General features: G+C 41.6%; 1 protein-coding gene across 1 annotated transcript in view; it reads left to right on the top strand.

Moving 5' to 3' along the window:
• Positions 1-24,986, top strand: part of CFAP20DC (CFAP20 domain containing) — a gene marked incomplete at its 5' end in the record, with an annotated part of 206,151 nt that overhangs the window by 5,223 nt on the left and 175,942 nt on the right. Inside the window, 3 exons of the mRNA XM_083353339.1 lie at positions 4,391-4,480; positions 6,389-6,482; positions 17,924-17,996. Of these exons, the coding sequence (XP_083209465.1) occupies positions 4,391-4,480; positions 6,389-6,482; positions 17,924-17,996 (257 nt within the window). The remainder of the gene's footprint in view (positions 1-4,390; positions 4,481-6,388; positions 6,483-17,923; positions 17,997-24,986) is intronic.

Below are 24,986 nucleotides of genomic sequence, written 5' to 3'. Positions count from 1 at the left end.
TTACATGCAATCAATAAAACAAGGAGTGTACATAGAACAATATCGGACCTCTGAAAAGTATAAGCATGCATATGTACTCAGTACTTGGTTTGGGCCCCTTTTGCAGCAATTACTGCCTCAATGCGGCATGGCATGGAAGCTATCAGCCTGTGGCACTGCTGAGGTGTTATGGAAGACCAGGATGCTTTAATAGCGGCCTTCAGCTCTTCTGCATTGTTCGGTCTCATGTCTCTCATCTCTTGGCAATGCCCCATAGATTCTCTATGGGGTTCAGGTCAGGCGAGTTTGCTGGCCAATCAAGCACAGTAATCCCACAGTCATTGAACCAGGTTTTGGTGCTTTTGGCAGTGTGGGCAGGTGCCAAGTCCTGCTGGAAAATGAAGTCAGCATCCCCATAAAGCTCGTCTGCGGAAGGAAGCATGAAGTGCTCCAAAATCTCCTGATAGATGGCTGCGTTGACCCTGGACTTAATGAAGCACAGTGGACCAACACCAGCAGATGACATGGCTTCCCAAATCAACACAGACTGTGGAAACTTCACACTGGACTTCAAGCATCTTGCAGTGTGTGCCTCTCCATTCTTCCTCCAGACTCTGGGTCCTTGGTTTCCAAATGAGATGCAAAAGTTGCTCTCATCAGAAAAGAGGACTTTGGACCACTGAGCAACAGACCAGGTCTGTTTTTCTTTAGCCCGTTGTTTGTTTTTCAGGAGCAGCTTGACAAGAGGAATATGACATTTGAAGCCCATGTCCAGGATCCGTCTGTGTGTGGTGGCTCTTGATGCACTGACTCCAGCCTCGGTCCACTCCTTGTGAAAGTCCCCAACACTTTTGAATGGCCTTTTCCTGACAATCCTCTCCAGGCTGCGGTCATCCCTGCTGCTTGTGCACCTTTTTCTTCCACACATTTCCCTTCCACATAATTTTCTATTAATGTGGTTTGATACAGCACTTTGGGAACATCCAACTTCTTTTACAATTACCTTTTGAGGCTTTCCCTCCTTATGGAGGGTGTCAATGATGGTTTTCTGCACAACTGTCAGGTCAGCAGTCTTCCCCATGATTGTGATTCCTACTGAACCAGACTGAGAGACCATTTAAAGGCTCAGGAACCCTTTGCAGGTGTTATGGCTTAATTAGCTGATTAGAGTGGAACACTTTGAGCCTAGAATATTGCACCTTTTCACAATATTCTAATTTTCTGAGATTGTGGATTTGGGGTTTTCATGAGCTGTAAGCCATAATCATCACAATTATGACAAATCACGGCTTGAACTATCTTGCTTTGCATGTAATGAATCTATCTCATATATTAGTTTCCCCTTTTAAGTTGCATTACTGAAATAAATGAACTTTTGCACGATATTCTAATTTTTCAAGTTTCACCTGTATATTATCCACCCTTACAGCCTTATTACTTTTCAATATTCTCACAGCATTTATGACTTTCATCTTTTTTTTTCTTGGATGCTAACATTTGTAGCATTCATTTCAGGTCGTCTTTGATGTATGGTTATCAGTGCCATGCTAACCTCTAAAATGTTGCTGCCAACATTCCCGGTTTGGACTCCAGCTGGGCAGAGTCTGAAGATCAGGACACGGGCGGTCTTGTCAATGTTATCTGATGAAGTGGACAGGATTATGGGGAGGCTGAGCTCCACCACATGTTTATTGGACCCGTGCCCTTCATGGCTGGTTTATGCAGCTAGGGAGAGGACACGAGGCTGGTTCCAGGCAGTGATATCTGCTTCTTTGAGTGAGGGTAATTTCCCCACCGTCTTGAAGGAGGCGGTGGTGAGACCCCTCCTCAAGAAGCCAGCCTTGGACCCAGCTGTGTTGAACAACTTTCGTCCAGTCTCCAACCTTTGCTTTCTTGCGAAGGTTGTTGAGAGTGTGGTGGCGCATCAGCTCCCTCTGGTCCTGGATGAAGCGGATTATCTGGATCCGTACCAATCGGGTTTCAGGCCCGGGTACAGCACGGAGACGGCATTGGTCGCTCTGGTGAATGATCTCTGGAGGGCTCGGGATAGGGGATGTTCCTCTGTCCTAGTCCTATTAGACCTCTCAGCGGCTTTCGATACCATCGACCATGGTATCCTGCTGCAGCGTCTCAGGGGATTGGGAGTGGGAGGCACGGTTCTTCGGTGGTTCTCCTCCTATCTCCTGGGACGTTCGCAGTCGGTGTTGGCAGGGGGGCAGAGATCGGCCCCTAGGTCTCTCGTTTGTGGAGTTCCTCAGGGGTCGGTTCTCTCGCCTCTCCTGTTCAACATCTACATGAAACCGCTGGGTGAGATCATTCGTGGTTTTGGAGTTGGGTATCATCAATATGCTTTTTATTTCGACCCCAAACCACCCCAGTGATGCCCTCGCTGTGATGTCCCGTTGCCTGGAGGCGGTTCGGGTCTGGATGGGGAGGAACAGACTTCAACTCAACCCTGACAAGACTGAGTGGCTGTACATTCCGGCATCCCGGGATATTCAAAATGTTCCATCCCTTTCTATGGGGGGTGAGCTGTTACCCCCCGTGGATAGGGCTCGCAACTTGGGAGTCCTCCTAGATTCACGACTTACCCTGGAAGATCATGTAGCAGCTGTGACTAGGGGGGCTTTCGCCCAGGTTCGCCTGGTGCGCCAGTTGCGGCCCTATCTGGACCGGGATGCCCTGTGTACGGTCACTCATGCGCTCGTGACCTCTTGCCTAGACTACTGTAATGCTCTCTACATGGGGCTTCCCTTGAAGACCACTCGGAGGCTCCAACTGGTACAGAATGCGGCCGCGAGAGTTGTCTTGGGAGTTTCCCGGTACTCCCATGTTACACCTTGCTCCGCGACCTGCATTGGTTACCAGTTGTCTTCCGGGTGAGGTTCAAGGTCTTAGTGATGGTTTTTAAGTCCCTACATGGCATGGGTCCGGAATACCTCGGGGACCACCTGCTGCCGGCGTCAACTCCCCTCCGCCCTGTGCGTTCCCACAGAGAGGGCCTCCTCAGGGTGCCTCCGGTCAGAGAATGCCGGCTGGTGGCCCCCAGGGGGAGGGCCTTCTCTGTGGGCGCCCCGGCTTTGTGGAATCAACTGCCGGTGGAGCTCCGGATGGCACCGGATCTCCGCTCCTTCCGGCGCGGGTTAAAGACCCACCTATTTGAACAAGCTGGCCTGGCCTGATGGGGAGTTAATTTGGGTTTTAAATATTTGTATATTTTATTGTTTTATCTTGGGCATTAATTTAATTCTATTTTAACTTTTGTAGTTTTGTATTTTTATTATATGCCCTGTTCACCGCCCTGAGTCCTTCGGGAGAAGGGCGGTATAAAAATTTAATAAAACTAAACTAAACTAAACTTCAATATCATCACCCGTGAATTGATCATTTTAATTTTTGATTTCATTCATTCTCTACTTGGCTGCTCCTTGTTCAACCCTTTTCATTCCCCAAACTCTTTATCATTTCCATCAAAAATTCTGCATTTTCTCACCCTTATAAACATAACCATTCCTCTCAATAAATTCTCTGCAGTTGTCTTTTTCTCTTTGTATACATGGTATATCCTTCTCTCATCCTCATTTTTGCTGTTCTGCATATTTTTTTTTCATCGGTAGCCTCTTTCAGTTCATCATCCTAGCAAACTTCTTTTTAATGCTACCTATTAGCATAATTTCACATTTCTATGGCACTCCATAACATAATTCTTTTCTATTACAAGCAATTTCATTATATTACTGCTGCCATATTATTTTTATTTTCTTTCTTACTTGTCCTGTATTCTCTCTCTGTCTCTCTCTGTCTCTCTCTCTCTCTCTCTCCTCTCTCATTGTCCTTATGTCCCGTATCTCTCAGTCTTTCCTTGTAAACAATCAGGCAGTCGTTCTTTGGCCTTCTGTATGTTTCTTTGCCCACTAGATGGCACTGTTTCACAGAAGGGACTTGGGAGCATGGGACCCAGTTAGATCTGGTGGGATGGACGGACACAGTGGGCATATGTAGGCAGTTCTGCAAATAACCAGGTCCTGTATCATGCAGAACTTTAGATTTATAGAGTTATAGGTAAGTACAGCGCCTTAAAATAACATATTCTATTTAGAGAGCTCCAATTAATTTAGACTAGGTGAAGTTTTTGGACACTTTCCAAAGGCAACAATATTACAGTACAAGGGAAGTTACTGCAACATGATCCATTTTCTCCAGAAAAGACTACATCTACCGTGATAGTATAAACTACTGAATTGTACTTCTAGTTTCTGTTGCCAGCTGAGCATCCAGATGAAAAAAGCTTGTAATGACACTTCATATTCATTGTAAGAATGAATGTTGAATAGATGTACTTATGAATTAAGTATTACCCTTGCTGATTTCTTATGACAATGGGACAGATTCTTTCTTTTTTTAATTGCAGGGTGGCCCATTCGTTGAAATCTTCAGTGCTCAAGGCAAGAACACTGGGACCAAATGGAAAATTTTGGGCAATCCTTCAGTCATAGGGAAAGTATGTTTTGGAAAGATGGTAAAAGCCTGATTATAAAGTGTAGAGTTGTTGTTTTTTTCTTTAAAAAAATGAAAGCTTTGACTAACTTTGAAAAAAATATCTCTTTCATTCCTTTAATCAGGGCAGAATAACTAGCAATAACTAGTCTAAATGCAGATAAAATCTGTTAGGTTTTTGTGTATTTAAGATCTCCAGGGTTTTTGTTTGAATAGATTTTGGCGGGGGTGTGTGGATATTTATTTATTTGTTTTTATTTAATAAATTTATATAGCCGCCCATGTTCGTATACAGTGTGTGACACTGCAGCATACAAGATAAAGATATTTGTTTGTATCTTTATGTTTTCTATATAATAAAACAAACTCTTTTAGTCTTAAGAAAATGAACATCTCTAGTCAGGAAATATATTTATTAGGACTAAGTAAAATGCACAAGTTTGGGGCAAGTTTTCAAGATATCAGGTATTTCCACGCTTTTTAATAAAATTAGAGATACAGAGAAGGAGAATGGAAGGAAGGAGATTCCTGATGTCCTCGTGAAGCCTGCATAGTCAGCATCTTAAATAGATTTTGTTGTTAGCTGCGAAGTCGTGTCCGACCCATTGCGACCCTTTGGACAACGTTCCTCCAGGCCTTCCTATCCTCTACCATCTTCTGGAGTGCATTTAAGCTCACGCCTACTGCTTCAGTGACTCCATCCAGCCACCTCATTCTCTGTTGTCCCTTTCTTCTCTTGCCCTCAACCTTTCCCAGCATTAGGCTCTTCTCCAGTGAGTCCTTCTCATTAGGTGGCCAAAGTATTTGAGTTTCAACTTCAGGATCTGGCCTTCTAAAGAGCAGCCAGGGTTGATCTCCTCTAGGACTGACCGGTTTGATCGCCTTGCAGTCCAAGGGACTCGCAGGAGTCTTCTCCAGCACCAGAGTTCAAAGGCCTCAATTCTTTGGCGCTCAGCCTTTTTTATGGTCCAACTTTCACTGCCATACATTGCAACTGGGAAGACCATAACCTTGACTATACGCACTTTTGTTGACAGGGTGATGTCTCTGCTTTTTAGAGTGCTGTCTAGATTTGCCATGGCTTTCCTCCCAAGGAGCAAGCGTCTTTTAATTTCTTGGCTACAGTCCCCATCTGCAGTGATCTTGGAGCCCAGGAAAATAAAATCTTTCACTACCTCCATTCCTTCCCCATCTATTTGCCAGGAATTGAGAGGGCCGGATGCCATGATCTTGGTTTTCTTAATGTTAAGTTTCAACCCAACTTTTGCACTCTCCTTCTTCACCCGCAACAAGAGGCTCTTTAGTTCTTCTAATAGATTATTCACTCCTAAATATAATTTAAGTTTTAGTTTCATTTACTTAAACTAATTGGATAAAACTGCTCAGGCTTTTCTTGTTGTGGATAAAATGGTGAAGCAAGCAACTGTTTTAATATGGCAGGTTGTCAAGACAGAAAAAACAATAAAATAAATATGGTAAATGTTAGTGAAATGAAGGATGATATTTTGACATACTAAGTGGAAGATAGTCCTGACATCCTAACTGCAATGCCATTTTTCACAAGAGTTATTTTCAGTGGATCCGGTGTGCATTTTCAGAATTATGCTATACTGGGCAGTGAATTCAACATATATTATCTCTTGACATCAACGTACAGGCTTTGCATCCATTCCATTTTAATGCTCCAGCTTTCCACTTGTATTAGACTTATAAAAAATACCATTTAAGCATGTTGGCAATTCCTGACCTAAAATCAAACATATTACTCACCTTAACAGTTATAAATATGAGTGTGGCTAACCATTTCTGTCATATGCAAGTAGGCATTATGACTAATAAATCTTGCAGTTGATGCATTTATTCAGTTGCAGGGGATATTTTGATGGCGACACACTTTTTGTTGGTTTGTTAGGAATATGATAAGGAAGTGAAAGGTTTCGTCATTGTCCTGGAAGGAAGCGGTCAAACCAACAAGATGCAGCTTCCAAAAGAAACTAAGCAGGCCCGTAAGTATAAAAGTATTATAAAATGTCATAAAACATACTAGACTGTGTGATGTTTTCAGAACAAGTGGTGCACAAAGTATATTAATGGGAACAAAACATCCCTTTATGAAGCTTCAAACAGCCTTGCCCTTCAGAAGATTCATGAGGCTGTTCTCCAGTGGTATGTTTCACTAAACGAATTGACTGTTCAACCACTTAAACAGGCAGATAGCTGGAAAGTGCTTTTGAAGCAACTATACAGTCATTCCAAAGGTTGGAAATGTTTCCAACATTTACATTCCAAATGTAAAATGCTTCTTGCAGATATATTTTGATTACACTAAGGTGTTTTGTGAAGCAGCTGTTTCTAGTGCTATGCACAGCCCTAGCTGTTAATTAAGTTAGCATTGGGTTAGCTGAATAATACTTACCTAAGTTACAGTTTTAGCTGTATTTGTTCAACATTAAAGTAAAAAAAAAAATAGGGTGGGATCTTACAGACCATGTTGAATCTTCCCTGAATTTCAAAGGTGGTTTGGCAATTACCAGTTTCTCTGGAATGTTTAATTTTTGAATTGGTACATCTCTAATATATACCACTTTTATATAGCCAAAGAGTTCTTAATTTTTTTCTTTGAATACTTTTTCAAGTAAATTGATAGAGCAAACAATGAAGTAATATCATCCCAAGGATCTAGTTAAATGTGATCAATATTCTTCCAATTTCACCTAACAATATCTATTGTTCTCATCAACACGATAAAAAAAATAGTTTACACCTATAAGATGACTCCATATCTCTTCAGTTGTTGGGATATTCTAATGCTAATATTTCATAAACTTGCATTCTCAACTCTTGTCACTCTGCAATAACTAAGTTTAAGTTTAAGTTTATTGAATTTATATACCGCCCTTTTCCCATAGGACTCAGGGTGGTTTACAAGTTATTTAAAAACGTCAATAAAATACAAAAATTAAAAACAATTAAAAATAATTAAATTTGATCCCTGAAAAGTATAAAACCCCCAATTAAAAACTCTCAGCCTGGGCTGGAAAGCTCAAAGAGCCAGGTCTTCAGGTCCCGGCAGAATGAACGAAGGTCGGGGGCAGTCCTAAGCTCCACGGGCAGCTGGTTCCAAAGGGCAGGCGCACCCACTGAGAAGGCCCTCCCCCTGGGTGTTATCCGCCGGCAGTCTTTTACCGGCGGCACCCTGAGAAGGCCCTCCCTGTGGGAGCGCACAGGACGAAGGGAATTTGATGCCGGCAGCAGGTGTTCCCTCAAATATCCCGGACCCAAGCCATTTAGGGCTTTATAGGTCATCACCAGCACCTTGAATCTCACCCGGAGGGCAACCGGAAGCCAATGCAGCTCGCAGAGTAGAGGTGTTACATGGGAGTATCGGGAAGCCCCCATCACAACTCGCGCGGCTGCATTCTGCACCAGATGAAGCCTCTTTAAACTCTTTAGGAGCAGTAACAGTTGGTGTTTTCCATTTGTCATATAATCTATCAAGCATTAACTACCTTTTATATCCATATATGACAGACGTGTACTGCTAAATCAGTATGTATATGCTGAAGACCTTGAAATGCACGAAGGCCATAAAAACATTAGAAAGCAAACAATTGTTCTTATGTTAAAAGCTCAAACACACTGAAGCCAAAGGTTCATATACTGTCCTTCCAAATACTAGAAGATATTTTCATCACTATTTATTTAGAAATAATTATATTTCTGGAAACAAAAATTTAGAGGGATAGTTAAAAACACGATTAAGCCTTGCTGCCATTCTTTCAGACAAGAAGGCTGTAACACTGTTGCTGCCATAAAAAGACAGGTAGTCCTCGACTTACAATGGTTCATTCAGTGACCCTTCAAAGTTACAATGGCACGGAAAAAAAGTGACTTACACTGTATCATCCCTGCGGTCACATGATCAAAATTCAGACGCTTGGCAACTGACTCATATTTATGATGGTTGCAATGTCCTTGGGTCACATGATCCCCCTTTTGCAACCTTGTTATAAACAAAGTCAATGGAGAAGCCAGATTCACTGAATAACAAGTGTTACTAACTTAACAATTGCGGTGATTCACTTAATAACTGTGGCAAGACAGGTTGTAAAATAGGGCAAAATTCACTTAACAAATGTTTCACTGATCAACAGAAATTTGGTGCTCAATTGTCTTCCTAAGTCAAGCAGTACCTGTAGTCTTAAAAGGTAAAGGTAAAGGTTCCCCTGCACATGCGTGCTAGTCGTTTCCAACTCTAGGGGCCGGTGCTCATCTCCATTTCAAAGCCGAAGAGCCAGCGCTTGTCCGAGGACGTCTCCGGGGTCATGTGGCCGGCATTACTGGATGCCAAAGGCGCACGGAACGCTGTGCTACACAAAGGATTTTTTGGAAAAAAAAACTCTTAAGGGCTGATATAATTTACTCAGTCTGCATAAATTTCCCATTAGATACCTGACCATGGGGCTTGCTCAACATTTTCCAATAGATACTTGGACACCGTTCTGAGCCCTTCATTGAGATAGTTTGGAAATTCTTCCGCTACAGATAATTTTTGCATACTGCAGTAGGTGCTTAGAGTTTTAGCAGGGAGACACATGTACAAACTAACAAATTGTATATGTGTGTGTTGCACGAGTATTGGAGTCTTCCTTGGCAATACCATTTGAGGATATAATTTGCCATGCAAGAAAATTACATCTCTCTGCTGTATCTTGAAGTAATCTGGAGATCAATCACCAGCAAAACTTTTTCAGGGAGCGTGCAAAGACCCCACTTTTCAATGGTAGGTCTAAGCAGCCTGGCTCACTTCTGCTGAAGTGTGATTTTTCAGAATGGAATGGAATTAGAATTAGAATAGAGTAGTGTAGAGTAGAGTAGAATAGAATAGAATAGAATAGAATAGAATAGAATAGAATAGAATAGAATAGAATAGAATAGAATGGGCGGAGCCAACTGTCAGAGCGGGCGGCTGTGTGAACGGAGCTCTCTCCTCGCACAACCTCTCACCCAGTGTTCGCGGGGGCTTTTCGGAGCTTCAGGAGGTCCTGTAGGGACATCCGAAGTTGCAGGCAGCCCGGAGAACCTTCATGAGCGGCAGTTCGTGTTGAAGATCCGGAGAAAGTCTGATGCGAGCGAACCGGGGAGAAGGAGGCCAGTAATGGCCGACATGAAGATCTGACAGAGGGACGGAGCTAGCACGTAAGCAGCGGGACAACGGTAGAGCGGAGCTGACGGAGAGTGTATCCGAATATTAAATAGGAAGCGCTTGTGAAAGAGGTACTGGTTCGAAGTGGGAGCCTCACGGAGAGGGAATAAGCGGCGATAGAAGTCTTGAGGGAGAGAAGTCTTGAGGGAGGCGTTTGGCAAAAACAGCAAGGGAAAGAAAGCCGAAGACTATATGACTGTATTCTAGCTGGAAAAAAGCTACAACAAGTCAAAGTCTGAGCTTTGGAGCCTTAGAGACTGAACTCTGGATTGTCGGGCGTGGAAAGCGATCAGCTTGGTCTAGTCTGGTCTATCCTGGTAAATTTTGAATTTGTGAACTTTTGAAACTTTTGAAATTCTACTCTACTTGTCACGGGCGGCCATTTGATATAGCAATTTAGTAACTGGAGGTTTGTTTAGTGGGACACCTACTGGTCTTTGACAGCAGAGGAAGACGGAAAAGGTGCCAATTTCTGCGCCGGAAACGGGGGGGGGGGGGGAAAGAAGAAGAACGTGACTTTGATTATATTCATACTATAGAATTTTATTATATAAATTGCTTAGTTGGTAATAAGTATCTGGTGGTAACTGTTTTATATATCTTTTGTCATAGAGTTAAAAGGTTTATATAAGACTCAGGGTATTATACATTGATAAAACGCTGTTAAAATTGGGGAAACATGACAAGTATCTCGGGAGCAACTAAGCCTAGCGCTGGCAAAAAGGCAGCAGCACAGGGACAGGGGATGGCCTCAAGTCCCTCCAATCAGAAATCTATAGAGGATATGCTGCAAAGGGAAAGATCTAACTCGAATTCCTTTAAAGATTTACATGCCCTTTTGCAAAACCTACACGAGGCAATGGCCAAAAACCACGAGGAGATGAAGAGAGAAATAGGCCAAATAAGAAACGACACTGGTGAATTAAAGGGGAAAATCCAAGCGATAGATGATAAATTTGAAGGGATTCAACAGCAATTAGTCAAAAATGAACAAAGACTTCAAGATATGGAAGCTAGAATGGAAAAAGAGGAAAAGAGAGTAGATGATTTAAATGAAACACTCCTTCAGGCTAATAAGGAATTAGAAACAACAGTCATTTTTCTGGAAGCAGAAAAGGCTGCTCATTATCTACGCTTCCAGAACGTTCAAGAAAAAAGAGGGGAAGATCTGTTGGTCATGATGGCAGAACTGATGGCAAAGGCACTCGGTGTAGGGAAGGAGGAAATGCTGGCGGAAATTGATGAAACATACAGGGTCCAAACTAATTATGCGAGAAGGCACAACCTCCCAAAAGAAGTACATGTAAGGTTAGTTAAAAAATCAATTCGGGATGAGCTTCTGCATAGATCTAGAGAGGAACCATTAGAATTTCGGGGCCAACCAATCACCATCCTTAAACAGATACCTAAAAGGATGAGGGATCTGAGACGCGGCTATCAATTCTTAACATCCAAACTAATAAGAGAAAATGTAAACTTTAGATGGCTAACTCCAGAGGGTATTCTTGTTACGTGGCAGGATAGAAGGCATAGACTGGACACGATAGAGAAGGCAGAAGATTTTTACAAACGCCACTTCCATAGCCAAGAGGAAGTAGATTTAGAAGATCAAGATGGAAGGGAGGTAAGAGAAAGAGATACAATACGTGTGGCAATGGATGGGAAGATCTTAGCTACAGAGGATAGAAGGAACAAATCCGGTGAGTTAACAGAGAAACATGGAACTAGAGACAAGGAAGAGAGAGAGCCCCGAATCACGAGATCCACAAAAACCAGAAATAAGTAAGATGAAGGGAGGTGAGTGTAGTATTATGTCTGTGAATATTAATGGATTGAATTCGCCAGTGAAAAGGCGGAAATTTTTTAATAGGCTTATTCACCAACAATTGGATATCGTGGCAATACAAGAAGTCCATATAAAGGAACAACAAAAATATTTGTTAGTACAACCAAGAATAGGGAACCTATTCGTTTCCTTAGACCGACACAAGAAAAAGAGAGGAGTGGCACTATATGTAAACCCAAAATTGACTGCAAAACTAATTTATAACGATAAAGAGGGTAGAATACTGATAGTCGAGGTTATAATAAATCACAGGAAGGTCATGATGGTAGAGATATATGCCCCAAACCATAACCAAGAACAATTTTTTAAAACACTTCACAATAAGATATGTAGCATTGATTATGAGGAGATTTGTTTAATAGGAGATTTTAATGCTATCCTAGATATAAATTTGGATTATATGGGAAAGACGCTTAGGGAAAAGAAGAGAAGAACTCTACCGAGATCTTTTCTTAACTTGGCTGAGGAACTAAATATCCAAGATGTCTGGAGGGAAAGAAATCGTAAGGCTAGACAATATACATATTACTCCAACCGACATAACTCATGGTCTAGAATAGACATGGTGTGGATGACGAAAGAAATTAGTTCAGAAATAGATGAGGTACATATAGCGACAGGTACTTGGGCAGATCACAATCCTATTAAACTTATCTGGAAAGGTTCCAAAAAAATATCCAGATGGACGCTTCAAAGAGCAATTTTAAAAGAAGACGAATTCAAATCTAAGATGGAGAGAGAACTAAGTTTTTTCTTTAAGGAAAATAAAGCTATAGACACCTCAGTACAAAACAATTGGGATACAGCTAAGGCTGTGATGAGAGGGGTAGCGAGGGCATATATGGTATATAAAAATAAGGGGAAAAGACAACAACGGGAAAGATTAGAAGAGGAATATAAGAGCTTAGAAGTTACACTCCAACAAGATCCACAAAAAGAGAATATCAAGCAATCTATGGATCTGATTAAACACAAACTTAACATTCTAGACAAAGAGAAATTGGCACAACAATTGAGAAACACGAAACAAAATTTTTTTGAAAATGCAAATAAACCGGGCCGGTGGCTCGCATACAAATTGGGAAAACAAAAGGGGAAAAACTGGATTCACGAACTACGAGATGAGGAAGGGAGAATATTCCACCAGGAGGAAAAAAAAAAAATTATAGCCCAGGAATTTTATGAACGTTTATATAAAGAAGATAGCCAGGCAAGTGTGGAGAAAATGGAGGAATATTTTCAAAGAGCCAAACTACCTAAGGTCACAGAAGATACCAGAAATATGTTAAACGAGGAAATTCGACTATCTGAGGTGATAAAAGCTATTAATGCACAAAAGAATAATAAAGCATCGGGACCCGACGGTCTTCCATCAGAGATTTATAAAGAATTACAAAATATCCTAGCTCAACCCCTAGTGGAGGTATTTAACGCAGTATTAGAAGGCGCAAGGACGCCTAAATCTTGGCTAGAGGCAAACATAACCCTTATTCCGAAAGATAACACAGACCATACATTAATCCAAAATTACAGACCCATATCACTTCTTAACTCGGACTACAAGATATTTACATCAATTATAGCGGAACGATTGAAACGATTTCTGAATGATTTCATACACGCAGATCAAAATGGTTTTCTCGCTAAGAGACACACTAAGCACAACATTAGAATAATATTAGATACATTGGAGTACTATGAATTACATAGCGAACAACAGATGGCATTACTTTTCTTAGACGCCCAAAAGGCATTTGACAATGTTAAATGGTCTTTTTTGTGCCAACAGCTTAGCTTTATGAATATGGGCGAAAAATTTATAAATATAATTAGGGCAATTTATGACAATCAGGAAGCAAAAATAATTATTAATGGGGAAGCATCTAGCAAGTTTCAAATTCAAAAGGGAACACGGCAAGGCTGCCCCTTATCACCGTTGCTGTTTATATTGACTCTTGAAGTATTAACGAGAACTATAAGAAACGACCCAAAGATAAAAGGATTAACCATTAAAAAGGAAACCTTTAAATTACAAGCTTTCGCGGACGATCTAGTTTTTATTATGGAGGATCCATGTCAGACGGGACCAAAGCTATTGGAAGAATTATCTAAATATGGTGAGGTTGCCGGACTGCGAATAAATAGAAATAAGACCAAGATGATTGTTAAAAATATGACCAATAAACAAAAAGGTAATCTGGCCGAAATCACGGATATAGAAATAGTCAAGAAAATAAAATATTTAGGGATTAACATTACGGCTAGATGCACTTCACTCAAAAAGGATAATTATGATAGTGTAGTGAATCAAATAAAAGGTGACCTGGAAAGATGGGGAAACCTAAAACTCTCATTATTGGGAAGAATCGCTGTCATTAAGATGAATATTCTGCCTAAAATCCTGTTTCTGTTTCAGAATATCCCAATTCAACTCGACTCTAAATTTTTTCGAAATTTGGATAAATTATCACTAAATTTTATTTGGCAGGGGAAAAAACCAAGAATTAAATTGAAATATTTACAAGACACGAAGGAAAATGGGGGTTTTGGATTGCCAGACTGGGAATTATATTACCACGCCGCGGCCCTGAGCTGGATTAGAGAATGGGTAATCTTGAGAAATAGAAGACTATTAACTTTAGAGGGTCACGATTTGCAATATGGCTGGCATGCTTTCCTATGGACGGAGAAACAAGGTCTTTTCTCGCATTTTCAAAGACACCGGATCAGGCAAGCGCTACTCAATACTTGGAAAAAAATTAGATCTCACAATTACACCAAAATACCGGTCTGGCTATCCACCCTTGAAGCGATAGTTTACCCAAATCTGTTTGATTTGGGTAACATAATCTCATACAAGGATATTCTGAATGAGGAGGGGGAATTGAAACTTAGGAATGAACTAGAATTACAAGGTATAAAACTCGATTGGTGGGCCTACTTACAAATCCAATCGAGATTTAGGAAGGATAAAAATGAATGGGGGATATATACCTCTGAAACAGCATTGGACAAAATATTATTGGGACCGGACTCTAAACAAATAAGGAATTTTTATAAATTACTTTTGGGATATAAGCTGTTTGAAGAGCAAGTGAAAGACCCCATGTTGATCTGGGCTAACAATTTAGGACATAACATCGACCTAGATACTTGGCAAACAATTTGGGATAGGAATAAAAGGATAACACTGGCCTCATCGTATAAAGAAAATTTATTTAAAATGTTTTACCGATGGCATCTCCCCCCAGCCCGCTTAGCAAAAATGTACACAACAGTATCTCCCAAATGTTGGAAGTGTTCTGAAGAGATAGGCACATACTTCCACACGTGGTGGTCTTGCAGTAAAACACAAAAATTTTGGAGAATGATTTGGATTTGGCTGAAAGAAATATTGAAACAAGATCTGGAGTTTAGTCCAGAACTTTTCTTGTTGGGAATCACGAAAGAGAAATATCCTAAAGATGTGCTATACTTAACGATCCATATTATCACAGCAGCTAGAATATCATTTGCGCAAAAATGGAAAAAGAATGAGATCCCAGGACAAAAAGAGGTTATTAGGAAAATTTGGGATTGCGCTGAAATGGACAGATTAACTTTGGAATTAAAGAATAAAGATCAATCAGACTATTATAGAATTTGGAACAAATTGTATCTTTGGATGGATAAAAAGAAAGGTCTCTATTAGGTTTTACAGACTAGCTCACTGTTTTAAATATTGTGGTATTTCACCGATTTGTAATCTAAGTGTATTTAAGTGTATTTTTGATGTACATATATACATGTATATATATATATATTTAAACATTGTAGACAAAAAGGTTTGTCAGCTCGCTGGTACTGTGTCCAATGTTTTTAAATAATAAATTTAATAAAAAAAAAAAAAAAGAATAGAATAGAATATTTATTTATTTTATTTTATTTATTTTATTAAATTTATATACCGCCCTTTCCCGAAGGACTCAGGGCGGTTTACAGGGCATTTAAAACAACCAATACAAAAGTTAAAAACAAATTTAAAAAAAATTAAATCATCCCTAGAATTAAAAACCCCAGTTAAAAATTCTCAGCCTGGGCCGGAGAGCTCAAAGAGCCAGGTTTTCAGGTCCCGGCGAAATGTGCGGAGGTCGGGGGCAGTCCTAAGCTCCACGGGCAGCTGGTTCCAGAGGGCAGGAAGGCCCTTCCCCTGGGTGTTATCTGCCGACAGTCTTTTATCGGCGGCACCCTGAGAAGACCCTCCCTGTGGGAGCGCACTGGACGAAGGGAGCTTGATGCCGGCAGCAGGTGTTCCCTCAGATATCCCGGACCCAAGACATTCAGGACTTTATAGGTCATCACCAGCACCTTGAATCTCACCCGGAGGACAACCGGAAGCCAATGCAGCTCGCGGAGTAGAGGTGTTACATGGGAGTATCGGGAGACCCCCATCACAACTCGCGCGTCCGCATTTTGCACCAGCTGAAGCCTCCGAGTGGTCCTCAAGGGCAGCCCCATGTAGAGAGTGTTGCAGTAGTCTAGACAGGAGGTCACAAGCGCATGAGTGACTGTGTGTAGGGCATCTCGGTCCAGATAGGGTCGCAACTGGCACACCAGGTGAACCTGGGCAAAAGCCCCCCTGGCCACGGCTCCTATATGATAGAATAGAATAGAATAGAATAGAATAGAATAGAATAGAATAGAATAGAATAGAATAGAATAGAATAGAATAGAATAGAATAGAATAGAATAGAATAGAATCTGGAATGGACCTTGGAGGTCTTCTAGTCCAGCCCCCTGCTCAAACAGGAGAACCTAAACCATCTCAGACAAGTGACTTGTCTAGCCTCTTCTTAAAAACCTCCAGTGATGGAGCACTCATGATTTCTGGAGGCAAGCTTGTCCACTGGTTTAATTGTCCTCACTGTCAGGAAGTTTCTCCTTAATTCCAGGTTGCTTCTGTCTTTGAGCAGTTTCCAACCATTGTTTTTTGTCCTGCCCTCTTGGTGCTTTGGTGAATAACGTGACCTCCTTTTCTTTGTGGCAGCCCCTCAAATCCTGGAACACTGCTATCATGTCACCCCTGTTTCTTCTTTTCTTTAGACTAGCCAAGCTCAAGTCCTGCAGCCGTTCTTCGTATAACTGTTCAAACTTACAACAGAACTGAAAGAAGTGACTTATAGCCATTTTGCACACTTACAACCAGTGCAGTATCCCCATGGAGATACTGGAGAATCACTGTCAGTCAAAATTTAGAAATTTGGCAGCTGACTCATATTCATGACTGTTGCAGTGTCCTGAAGTCATGTGATCACCTTCTGTGACCTTCTGATAAGCAAAGTCAATAGGGAAGCCAGATTCACTTACAACCATGTTAGTAACTTAACAACTGTAGTGATTCATTTAACAACAGTGGCAAGAAAAGTCGTAAAATGGGGCAAAACTCACTTAACAAATGTCTCACTTAGCAATAGAAATTTTGAGATCAGTTGTATTTGTAAGTTAAAGACCACCTGTAGTTGTTTAACCTGGTGATTAGAACAGGGTTTTTTTCATTGCTGTTCTCATAGTAAATATTCTTAACATAGTCCTTCCAAACTGAATAAATTGAGATTCTGTGCTATTCTTCCCCGATTCATGTGATTTGAAAAATGCAGTTATTTTTCATAAGAATAGAAGAAGGGCCCAGTACAATCAGTTTAAAGGTCCAACATTCAGCTTAAAGTAGCGAATAGAAAGATCTTCTGGGAGACTTACTAACCTCTTGACTAGCAGGCAGACAGACAGGTAAGTATCTAGAGTGTCAGTTCCTTTAAGGTTCACAATGAGATGGTCTTAGAAAATTAAGAGGATTCTCTTTCAGAACTGCCAGCTTCTATTTGGATTTCATGCGAGTGTTAAAGCAGCCTCAAGAGCAATACATTCAGATTTTGTTCAGGCTTTATTCCTGAAAGCCATTTTCACATTTTGATTTTACAAGAACCTTTGCTGTTAAATTTCCAATTTAAATTACCCATTTCATTTTGAACATTCAGATTAGATTAAACCCTTACTTGTCCACAGTTTTTCCAAACTCAATTTTGCTGTGGCATTAATTGCTTAAATGGTTAAACTAAAGTTTATGTTGGTCATTGGTAAGTTCAATTATTCTGCATTTTTGCAAGAATTTTATGTCACAAAGTTAAGACATTAATTAATTTTGTGTCCTTGTAGAATATATTTTGAATATGCACCCTGTCAACCAAGTGGGAAACTGTAAATAAAATAATTAGATTCCATATTTTGTTCCAGTTCTACTCAGAGCGCAATTTGTTTTTAAGAACATATTTCAAAAATAATTAAATTCTATTCTTTATTTTCATAGAAGTATTGAATATTCATGTTATTCCCAATTTATTTCTTTTATTTTGCTGTAGTTGGACTGATCCAGCAATTTTTGGTACTTCAAATTTACGTACCACTGGGACAAGATTTCTCAGCTGAATTACTGTAAGATAATACTGAACTTTACTATCATGTTTGATGCACTAAGGAAATGAATTAATACTGGCTGCTGTTAATATATGTAACAGTTTTAGGTTAAAGAGTAACCCATAATCAAATTGATATAAAATAACTTACCGTAGCTTATTTGATTGTTTTTAGTTGATTTTAAGCATTTTAAATCTTTTAGAAGATTTAAGCATATTTGTCATAAAGGAAGTACTGTATATGAATAAAGATGAATAGACTTTAAATAATTAATTTTGACACTTTTAAATTTATTCTTCTTTGGCCTTGATTTATTATTCATTTGTTTTGGTTTGTTAACAATGAAAGTGCCTGGAAAATCCAGTGCCAATACAATAGCAATAGCACTTAGACTTATATACCACTTCACAATTATTTATTTATTTATTTATTTTATTTATTTGTTTTTATATACCGCCCTTCTCCCGAGGGACTCGGGGCGGTGTACAGAGGAAGGTAGGTATACAATTAAACAATAGTAAAACAATAGTAAAACAATGCTTTACAGCCCTCTCTAAGCGGTTTACAGAGTCAACATATTCCCCCAACAATCTGGGTCATTTTACCAACCTCAAAAGGATGGAAGGCTGAGTCAACCTTAAGCCAGTCAGGATTGAACTACCGGCAGTCAACAGGATTAGCCTGAAATACTGCATTCTAACCACTGCACCACCACAGTAGTCCTTGACTTACAACCATTCATTTAGTGACCGTTAGGGGTTAGAGCGGCACTGGAAAAAGTGACATGAATATTTTTCACATTTGAAATCCATTGCAGCATCACCATGGTTCACATGATCCAAACCTGGACGTTTGGAAACGTTCGTCAATTGGCACATATTTATGACAGTTACAGAGTCCCAGGGCTGTGTGATCACCTTCTGCAACCTTCTGATAAGCAAAGTCAATAGGAAAGCCAGATTCACTTAACAACCATGTTACTAAGTTAACAACTGCAGTGATTCACTTAACACAACTGTGACAAGAAAGGTCATAAGATGGGCAAAGCTCACTTAACAACTGTCTCGCTTAACAACAAAAATTTTGGGCTCAGTTATGTTCATAAGTTGAGGGTTACCTGTAGATGATTTATGTCATCCCCACTAGGTAGACCAGAGCAGAAAATCAACTCCACAAAGGACTAAAACTATTTTTATTGCAATAGGCTATCATAGTATAGTCAAGGCTATGGTCTTCCCAGTTGCAATGTATGGCAGTGAATCCTGACTGCTCTTTAGAAGGCCAGATCCTGAAGCTAAAACTCAAATACTTTGGCCACCTAATGAGAAGGAAGGACTCACTGGAGAAGAGCCTAATGCTGGGAAAGATGGAGGGCAAGAGAAGAAGGGGACGACAGAGAATGAGGTGGCTGGATGGAGTCACTGAAGCAGTAGGCGTGAGCTTAAATGGACTCCAGAAGATGGCAGAGGACAGGAAAGCCTGGAGGAACGTTGTCCATAGGGTCGCGATGGGTCGGACACGACTTCGCAGCTAACAGCAACAACAACAAGGCTGTCATAACAGAATCTTATAAGTTTGGTTGTGCTGTACCTCCTCCTCCTTTTAATAGTTCAGGAAATGTTTCAGTCTTGTCTGTCTGTCTGTCTATCTATCTATTTATAAGTTTTAAAGGTCACCCATCTTACTTAAAGGTAACTTATGGTCATCTTCCTTACTCTCTACAATTTGGAGGTGAAAGACACAAGTAAAATCATGTTTCAGTGTTCTGGTTTGTTATTGCTATATAAACCTTGTTTTTAGATTATGAGTTTGACGTTTTATTCATTTTATTAGCCTTGAGCTTTTTCAAGAAAAGGCAGTGAGATGCATTTTAAACAAATATTTTCAACTGCTTCTATAGAAACTCGGAAAGTCTACAGTAACATTTAATGGGTTATATTTCTCCCTCTTTTCTTCCCTTATGTCTGCTTAGAATACTAAACATAAAACAACCACATATTTCTGCCACCAAGTATACTGATGTTGAAAGGATTTTGTAACACTGAAATAATGCAGTTGTAAAGTGGTGTTTATAAAAGAAAAAGTCTAATGCATTATTGATAAAATTTTAAAGATTGCATTTGGGTGCTTTTAATCTTTTGTACCTATGCACAAGTGTTTTTTGTTCTTAACTCTCATTTATTTCTATATAGCATATAGATTGTGATCTTGTCCCAGCATATCATTGCTGTAGAGGAAACAACTGGAAAGAATTCACACGTTGTTCCTAGCATTTGTCCTGCTTGGTTAGAGGTCCTGTATTTTGTCCTGTACTTGCTACAGTTCACATAGAAAAGTGATGCATTGCCCAAGGTATCCAGCTGTTTTCCTTGCCTAACAGAGGACTAGAACCTTGCTCTGATCCAGCATCTTAACTATTACCATATACCAGTGATGGCGAACCTTTTAGAGACCGAGTACCCAAACTGCAACCCAAAACCCACTTATGTATCATCGGGTGCCGGGTGGGTGTGGCCCATTGGGTGGGCATGGCCAATTGGGTGGGCGTGGCTGCGGTGGTAATGGCAGACTGGGTGGGATTAAAAAGTTAATCAATTCCAACTTTGCAAGATCTTTTTTTTCCTGCGAGAAGTTGAAATTGATTTATTGACTGAACCTTTTTTTTTTGCACATGGCGGTGGAGGCCTAAAACTAGAAGGTTTTATAAAACCCAGCTGAAGGCCTAGAGGGCTCTGCATGCCACCTGTGGCACGTGTGCCATAGATTCGCCACCACGGCCCTATACTCTATACCCATTACCCTATACCTCACCATTAAATTATTTAAATCTCCATTATAAAAAGAGAATGATTCACTTGTGGAAATGATTTCCAGCATCAAATTTCTGGGTGTGCAGTTAACAAGTAGGCTGGCTTGGTCACTCAACAGTGAGACACTGATAAAGCGGGCACAGCAGGCCCTGCATTTTGTGTGTTGCATGACAAAAGCACATCTTCCTCTCCCTGTCTTTAACACCTTCTACAGAGGGATGTTGGGAACGTACTGCCTGTCTGTCTTCAGTTGTGAGCTTGACTTCATGAGCATCTCCAAGGACTCCTGTCTGCTATTTTTCTATTTTCTGGTTGAAGTGCACCAGAAGTCCTCCTAGTTTCATGTCCTAGGACTTATATATTAGAAACTCTTAATAAGCAGTCCTCAACTTAAAGCCACAGTGGAGGCCAGAATTTGTATTGTTAATAATAATAATAATAATAATAATAATAATAATAATAATAATAATAATAAGAAGAAGAAGAAGAAGAAGAAGAAGAAGAAGAAGAAGAAGAAGAAGAAGAAGAAGAAGAAGAAGAAGAAGTAGTAGTAGTTGAAGTTGGAAGGGACCTTGGAGGTCATCTAGTCCAACCCCCTGCTCAGGCAGGAAACCCTATACCATTTCAGGCAAATGGCTGTCCAGTCTCTTCTTAAAAACCTCCAGTGTTGGAGCATTCACCACCTCTGGAGGCAGGTTGTTCCACTGGTTAATTGTTCTAACTGTCAGGAAGTTTCTCCTTAGTTCTAGGTTGCTTCGCTCCCTGACTAGTTTCCATCCGTTGCTTCTTGTCCTGCTTTCAGGTCCTTTGGAGAATAGCTTGACTCCCTCTTCTTTGTGGCAGCCCCTGAGATATTGGAACACTGCTATCATGTCACCCCTCACTCTTCTCTTCATTAAACTACACATACCCAATTCCAGCAACTGTTCCCTATATGTTTTAGCCTCCAGCCCCCTAATCATCTTTGTTGCTCTTCTCTGTACCCTTTCTAGAGTCTCGACATCTTTTTTACATTGTGACCAAAACTGGATGCAGTATTCCAGGTGTGGCCTTACCAAAGCATTGTAAAGTTGTATTAGTACTTCACTTGATCTTGATTCTATCCCTCTGTTAATGCAGCCTAGCACTGTGTTGGCTTTTTTGGCAGCTGTAGCACACTGCTGGCTCATATTTAAGTGATTGTCCACTAGGACTCCGAGATCCCTCTCACAGTTACTACTATTGAGCAAGGTACCACCTATACTATATCTGTGCATTTGATTTTTCCTGCCTAAATGTAGAACCTTACTTTTTTCACCATTGAATTTCATTTTGTTAGATAGTGCCCAGTGTTCGAGTCTGTCCAGATCCTTCTGTATCTTAAGCCTATCTTCTGGAGTATTGGCTATTCCTGCCAGCTTGGTGTCATCTGCAAATTTGATGAGTTCCCCATCTATCCCCTCATCCAAATCGTTAATGAAGATATTGAAGAGCACTGGGCCCAGAACAGAGCCCTGGGGCACCCCACTACACACTTCCTTCCATGTAGATGCAGTTCCATTGAGGACTACACGCTGAGTACGGCCTGTCAGCCAGCTACGAATCCATCTGGTGGTGATGCTATCTAACCCACATTTTTCTATCTTATCAAGTAGTAGGTTGTGATCTACTTTATCAAATGCCTTACTGAAGTCCAAGTAAATTATATCTACAGCATTCCTCTGGTCCACTAATTTTGTCACTTGGTCAAAGAATGTAATAGGATTTGTCTGGCATGATCTATTTTTGACAAACCCATGTTGACTTTTAATGATGACTTTGTTTGCATCAAGGTGTTCGCTGATTTGTTGTTTGATTATCTTTTCCAGAATCTTCCCAGGTATTGAGGTCAGGCTGATAGGTCTGTAGTTTCCTGGATCTATTTTTTTCCCTTTTTTGAAGATGGGAACTACATCAGCTCTCTTCCAGTCCTCTAGTAGTTCACCAGTGCTCCAGGATCTTTGAAAAATATAGCTCAGTGGTTCTGAGATCACGTCTGCCAGTTCCTTGAGAACTTTGGGGTGTAATCCATCTGGTCCTGGTGATTTGAACTCGTCTAGGCCAGACAAGTGCTCACTTACCATTTTTTTGCCTATCTTAACTTGCGTTTCTATTCTGTTTTTTATGGCACTGGTTTTGATAGGTTGGTCTGTTTTTTCCCTTTGTGTAAAGACAGATGCAAAAAACAAGTTAAATAATTCTGCTTTCTCCCTGTTGCTTGTCACCTTCTTGCCATTTTCCCCCACTAATGGACCAATCATTTCCTTCACTTTTTTCTTGTTTTTTTATATGTTGAAAGAAGCTTTTTTGTTATTTTTGACTTTGGTCGCAAGTGTTGTGACTCAGGGCCAGCCTGTGGGTCCGACAGCCGGCTCCGATGTATCGGATGACTCAGATGTGGGGGAGGAGGGAAACGAACCGGCTGATGATGATTTGGAGGCTTTGCAGAGTCCTCAGCCGGGGACCTCTTCTCAGCTGCGTGAGCCCGAGAGTGCGGAGGAAGATGACCCACAGCTGGCCCTGTTCAAGGACGCCCGACGCAGGAGGCAGTCGAGCAGGAACAAACAAAGAAAGGCTGTGAGACTCCTCGGGAGGAGGCACAGGGAGACCACGCCCTGAGCTCTCTATAAAAGGAGTGTTTGGGGAGGGGCTGGTTGCTGAAAGCAACTTTTCCGCTTGAGAAGACAAGCTCTTGTGTTTTTGTTAACTGCGTAATTAAATCTTGGCAGATGCCTTTTAGCCTTGGAAGCTCTCCAGTCTCTTCTTCTTAAATAGGGGTTTGCCTTTACAAGGCCAGAAGAGGGCTGGTTCAGAACAGTTTGCTTTCAGCCCCCACCCCTTATTACTACGATGGAGCAGCTTCTTGCCGAGAATGCCCAGCTCACTCAGCAACTTACTTTGCTGGCAGCTCAGGTGGCTCAACTGCAAGCTCAGGTACATGCTGCACCCCCACCCAGGAGGAAATGTCAGATAGCTATGCCGGATAAATTTGCTGGTAATCCAGAACTGTTTCCTGCCTTCCTGGGACAATGCCAGCTTTTTATCAGCGTGAGAGCAGTTGATTTCCCCACTGACCGAGATAAGGTGGGATTCGTGTTGAGCCTTCTGTCGGGAGATGCAGCTCGTTGGGGCACGCCTCTGTTGGCACAGCCTAGCCCTTTGTTGGATAACTTTGGGGGGTTTTGTGACCATATGCGCCTCATGTACGAGGACCCGATTAAGGCGCAGACTGCCACCCGACGCCTGAAAGTTTTGAGGCAGGGTCAGCGCCCTCTACAGGCCTATATCAGCGATTTCCGGCTGCTTAGCCAGGATTCCGCCTGGAATGAGGCTGCGCTCGTGGATGCCTTTCAGGATGGCTTGTCAGAGGAGATGTTGGATGAGCTGGCCCGCGTGGACATTCCCTCAGATCTGAATGGGCTGATCCATCTTTGTCTGCGGATCGATGCCCGGTTGCAGCAGCGAAAGTGTCGCCGTGCCACCCCACAGACCCCTGCCGCCCCTGTTGTGCGTGAGCCCCCAGTCCAGAGGGAGGAGCCAATGGAGCTGGGTGCCGCCAGGTCCCGTCTATCGGTGACGGAAATGGACAGACGACGATCGGAGGGGTTGTGTTTTTACTGTGGGGACCATGGACATTTGGCTGCTTCTTGTCCAAAGAAGCGTCAGCGGGCATCAGTGACCAAGCCGGCCCTGAGAAAGTCCCCTGCTTTGCTGTCGGGAAACGGCCCGAGCCCGATCTAGACGGTGTGAAAGATCGGGCGACCCACAACGACCACGCCGAGCGATGCCGTTCCGACGGTGCCTGTGAACCTTCACGGCATTTGATTTTGGAGGCACGTCTGATCCTTCCTGGCAAGCCAGAGGGGATTCCGGTCCATGCCTTAATTGACTCTGGGGCTACCACTAACTTTATGGATTCGGCCTTTGTGGCCAAATGGGCTGTTCCCCAGTGTCCAGTGGATCCGCCCATGCTTGTGGAGACCATCGATGGTCGAGTGCTCCTGTCCGGGCCTATCACAGCCGCCACGCAACCCGTGTGTATGGCCATCAGTACCCATGTGGAGGCCATTCAGTTTTACGTCACTTCGGATCTGCACTTCCCCGTGGTCTTGGGACTGGCGTGGCTCCGGGCGCATGATCCACAGATCTATTGGTCTCAGAACTTGGTCACCTTCCCAAG

The sequence above is a fragment of the Vipera ursinii genome (genome assembly GCF_947247035.1).
Source record: "Vipera ursinii genome assembly, chromosome: 2".
In the NCBI taxonomy this organism is placed as follows: Eukaryota; Metazoa; Chordata; class Lepidosauria; order Squamata; family Viperidae; genus Vipera; species Vipera ursinii.
Note: the sequence above shows the minus strand (reverse complement) of the source record. Positions and strands in the feature narration are given on the sequence as shown.